Source organism: Merops nubicus, unplaced genomic scaffold (genome assembly GCF_000691845.1).
Source record: "Merops nubicus isolate BGI_N331 unplaced genomic scaffold, ASM69184v1 scaffold7018, whole genome shotgun sequence".
Taxonomy (NCBI): Eukaryota; Metazoa; Chordata; class Aves; order Coraciiformes; family Meropidae; genus Merops; species Merops nubicus.
The window spans coordinates 1-3,834 of record NW_008623574.1 but is presented as its reverse complement, the minus strand read 5'-3'; the positions used below and the strand labels follow the sequence as shown (position 1 = coordinate 3,834).

Below are 3,834 nucleotides of genomic sequence, written 5' to 3'. Positions count from 1 at the left end.
CATCAGGAGTCAAGATGATACAGTCTCCAGAGGCCCCTTCCCACCTCAACCATTCCATCGTTCTGTGTCCCTGCAGTACAGCATTGGCATGCTGCATATCACAGGGCAGAGAGATGTCCACTGTAGTGTGACTGTACATGGTCCTCTGACACATGTAACCGTTCTCTTCTGTATTATCTCAGGCTCTTTCGCCATGTGAGCATACCTGTAAAGAGACCTTAAGTCCCAAGAACTAAAAATGTGATGGTGGACAAGTGATGAGCCTGAAGAGGTAACCTCTGCCTTCCCGCAGGAGACCACATGCAATAGCAAATTAAACAGGCTTAATTTTTTGCAGCATTACTGATTCTTCCTTGAACACATCTTTTTAAATGTCTCTTCTCCCCACTTGATTTAGATTTCCCCTTATAGCCAGTTTGCTCAGATTTAAGGATACAAATGTCAGTGCCTCACCTCTAGCTGTACAGTGTGTCAGTACATTTAATTTTTTCCTTTAGCACAAAGGACTTATTATTCCATTTGATTTTAATTATCTTCTGGGAATATGCCCAGCCATTCTCCTGTGCAAATTGCCCTTTGTGTGAGGATTCTGTTTTTAGAAGCATCTCACATGAGCTGGCTTACGGATTAGCAGTGAGCATTTCTGAGAATTCATGATCACAATTAACATCCTTTGGGCTTTTCCTTCTATCAGAAATGGAAAAAAAAAAAAAAAAAGACACCAACCTAACCCAAACCAAACCAAAACAATACCTTCTTGGGGTACTTCAGTCTGAAACCAGAACCTCCTTTGAATAGTCCCATGATTTCCAGCAGTTATACTCTTCCTAGAATAGGGCAAGGTGGAGATCTGCTAGAAACCTTTTTGAAAGAGGTTTTAAGCTGTAAATGTGACACAAGCAAGGCCCTGTTTCTACAGCCTCACAGGGCTGAAAACTTTCCCTTTCTGTGCCCCATGCCTGTGTGTAGTGATCCTCCATTAAGGCTTATCGATCTTCACATAATGAAGCCTGCAGCTTAATCAGGGGAGGGGACAACAGGCCTGGACTTTCAAGATAGGGTTTCTGCCTCCTCCCATTCACCCAGCTGCAGTTTCTACAAGTTTATCCCTTTTGCCTACCCCCCAGTCCACCTCAGCAGAGGGGGGAAAAAAAAAAGAAAAAAAAAAGAAAAAAAAAAAAGGAAGGTGGCCTGGAGCATGCAGGAGCTCTGCACCTTTGTGTTTCTTGTGGTGTTAAAGCAAGTGCCTGAACCACTTGCTGTTTGCTGGTACAGGACTGAGAAAGATTATCCTAATTTGAACAATGACCTGAATATGGTATGCAACAAGTCATGAGCTGAAGCAGAAGTTCAGTCCAGAAATCCCAAACTATCCTCTGCCCTTGCAGTGATGATATCTAATGCTATCTGCTTCAGTCTCAGAAAGGATTCAATAGCTGAATTTCTGAGGATTATAGCTCCTTGGTACATTCCTGGCCAAAACATAACTACCTGGCACCTTCACACTGACAACTGTAAAACCAATCATGGAAAGGAAAGGGGAATGAAGATGCTGACTGTGCTACAACACTCCTCCACACCACAGTGACTCTAGGCAAGAGCCACCTCACCGCTCGGTGTTGATAGTGCAGGTATGTGGAGGGAAAGAGAGCCCAGTCTGCAGTGGTTTTTAGCTGCAGTTCAGATTATGATTTTCTTATCATAAACACAAACTTAGACCTGCTTTGGGAGGCCAAATCTTCTCCCAGCATTGTAGGAGAAAGGCTGAATCCCAAACAATGTTTCTCTCTTTCTCCAGCTGCCAGAACACATAAAAACTAATTTCTGTAAATGTGAGTGCTGTCAAAATGGTCTGCTTAACTGATGTAGTGCCTGGGAGCTGCAACAGAGTTCAGTGCCTACTGTGTGCACACGCTGTGACCTGCTTAGGGACAGAGCCAGTGAAAAATAACCCTTCCACACCCTGAAAACCATAAGCAAGAACAATTTTGACTTGGTAACTGCCTAATCCTTCATCTTACCAGCAAACCAGCACTTCTGCCCTACTCTATGTGCAGAAGGTCTGTTCCACAGCCACCTTTTAATTTAACGATAAATATACACAAAGTTTGAAGTTTTAAGCAGCAAAATGAAGCACAACAGCATAAGAGCAATACCAAGCAACACAGTACTATAAAGTACTCTTTAAAAAAAAGTCAACCCAAAACTTTATTTAGTAGAAAACATTCAGAAACAAAACCAACCTGTTGGCAAGTTTTGAGTATTACACTGACAACATATTCATTAAAGACAATTCCCGTTCTCCTAAGGTGTAATCCCGTTTCATACTGCACCCTTTATTCATAGCTTTCATCTTCACAGACAGGCTGTAAAGCTCTTCTTCTGCAATACCATCAAAAAAGAAGTCCTCGTTGAAGATAGGATTTCTGCTTCTCTTTATAACAGTGCTTCTCTGCTTTTGTGTTTTCCCTGGCACCAGGGAGAAGGTGATACAGCAGTTGATGTTTTTGGGCTCTACAGAGTCCCCGTACAGACCCTCGGCACTGATGAGGCGGAGGCGCAGCCTCTCGTTCTCGGAGCAGTACTCGGCCGCCAGCCTGAGCACGCCTCCCTTGTCCAGCAGCACAGCGCTCTCTCCCACACGTCTCTCCCGGCTGTGGGCCAGCTCCAGAGGGCAGATGGGAGAACAGGACACGCTAAAGCTCCGTGTGGCAACCAGCCCCTCTGAGGCCCGCCTGATGACACTGGGGCTGTTATCAGTGGAGCTGCTCTCCTCTGTAGAGAGGGAGTTGTTCCTGCCCATGCTGGACCTGTTCTTGGCTTTCAGTGCTCGGCAAAGCAGCCCCTCCTGACTGTGTGTTTTGATCAGGGAGCAGGATCTGGGAGGTGACCGGCTGAGAAGTGGGGAGCTGAAAGGAGAGGAATCGCTGGAGGAGGCAGTATCACTGTCACAGGCGCCTTGCCTGTGCAGAGAGAGGTGCTTGGGAGGCAGCCTCACAGAGGCAAAGCTGATAGCAATGGGGTTAGACACGCTCCCTTTGCCACTGAACGTGTTAGCTCTGGATCGAGACAGCATCAGGCTGGATAGAGCACCACGTGGGCCACCGTGGAAGATGGACTCCTTTCTCCTGGTGTGGGGGCTCTCCAGCAAAGTGCAGAAGCCATAGGAAGTGGGGGCTCTAGGGAAGTGAGGTAGGGAGAGTGCTGCTTGGGACTGTGGGTCTGAGTTGGTGCTTTCTTCCTGCACGGCGGGGATCTCTTCAGCACTTTCCACCTGAATGAGATGTGGCAAAGAGTTGGGGCTGTAGTCAGAATTAAGGTCTGCATCCTCTGAACTGTGGTCCTGGTGGGAGTCACTGCCCTTTACAGGACCAGAGCTGGTCAGCCTGGGGGGAATGCAGAATTCAGGAATTCTGTCAGGGGTGAGCACGTTGGGAAAAGCAGCAGTTCCCAGTCGGGCTTTTTCAGGCAGATTTTGGCCAGCTGTCGGTCCCAGGAAGGAGGAGCTCGGTAGGTTTCCATTTTCATGTGATGCTCTGATCTTTTCCAAGAACCACATCCTTGTAGCAGGGCAGGAGATCCTCAGAAGGCAAAAGGCCGGTGTAGAAACCTCCCTGCAAACACACAGAGTTGCAGAAGTACATGAGCATCCTTCTCGGACACAGTAAGGCAAAGCAAGGTACAGAGGATGCTATTCAAGGCAGGGCTGGCACAAGCCCCATCAATCCACAGGCTCAAAACAGCTCCTGCCCAGCAGGCTACCTTTAGGGAAGGCAAATGGGTATCATCGCCACACGAGCAGAGCTAAACCGCTAAAGCGGCAGAACGGTATCG

The 3,834-nt window shown here is 47.4% G+C and overlaps 1 protein-coding gene across 1 annotated transcript; it reads right to left on the bottom strand.

Annotated features, from left to right (window-relative positions):
• Positions 1-2,263: 2,263 nt before the first annotated feature.
• On the bottom strand, positions 2,264-3,559 carry LOC103777557 (C2 calcium-dependent domain-containing protein 4C-like). Its single transcript, XM_008945114.1, has one exon. It carries the CDS (start codon positions 3,557-3,559, stop codon positions 2,264-2,266), a length of 1,296 nt encoding a protein of 431 aa, XP_008943362.1.
• Positions 3,560-3,834: the final 275 nt, after the last annotated feature.

Excerpts from the sequence above, each read along its gene's own strand:
- LOC103777557 (XM_008945114.1), bottom strand. The coding sequence starts at position 3,559 with ATGTGGTTCTTGGAAAAGATCAGAGCATCACATGAAAATGGAAACCTA.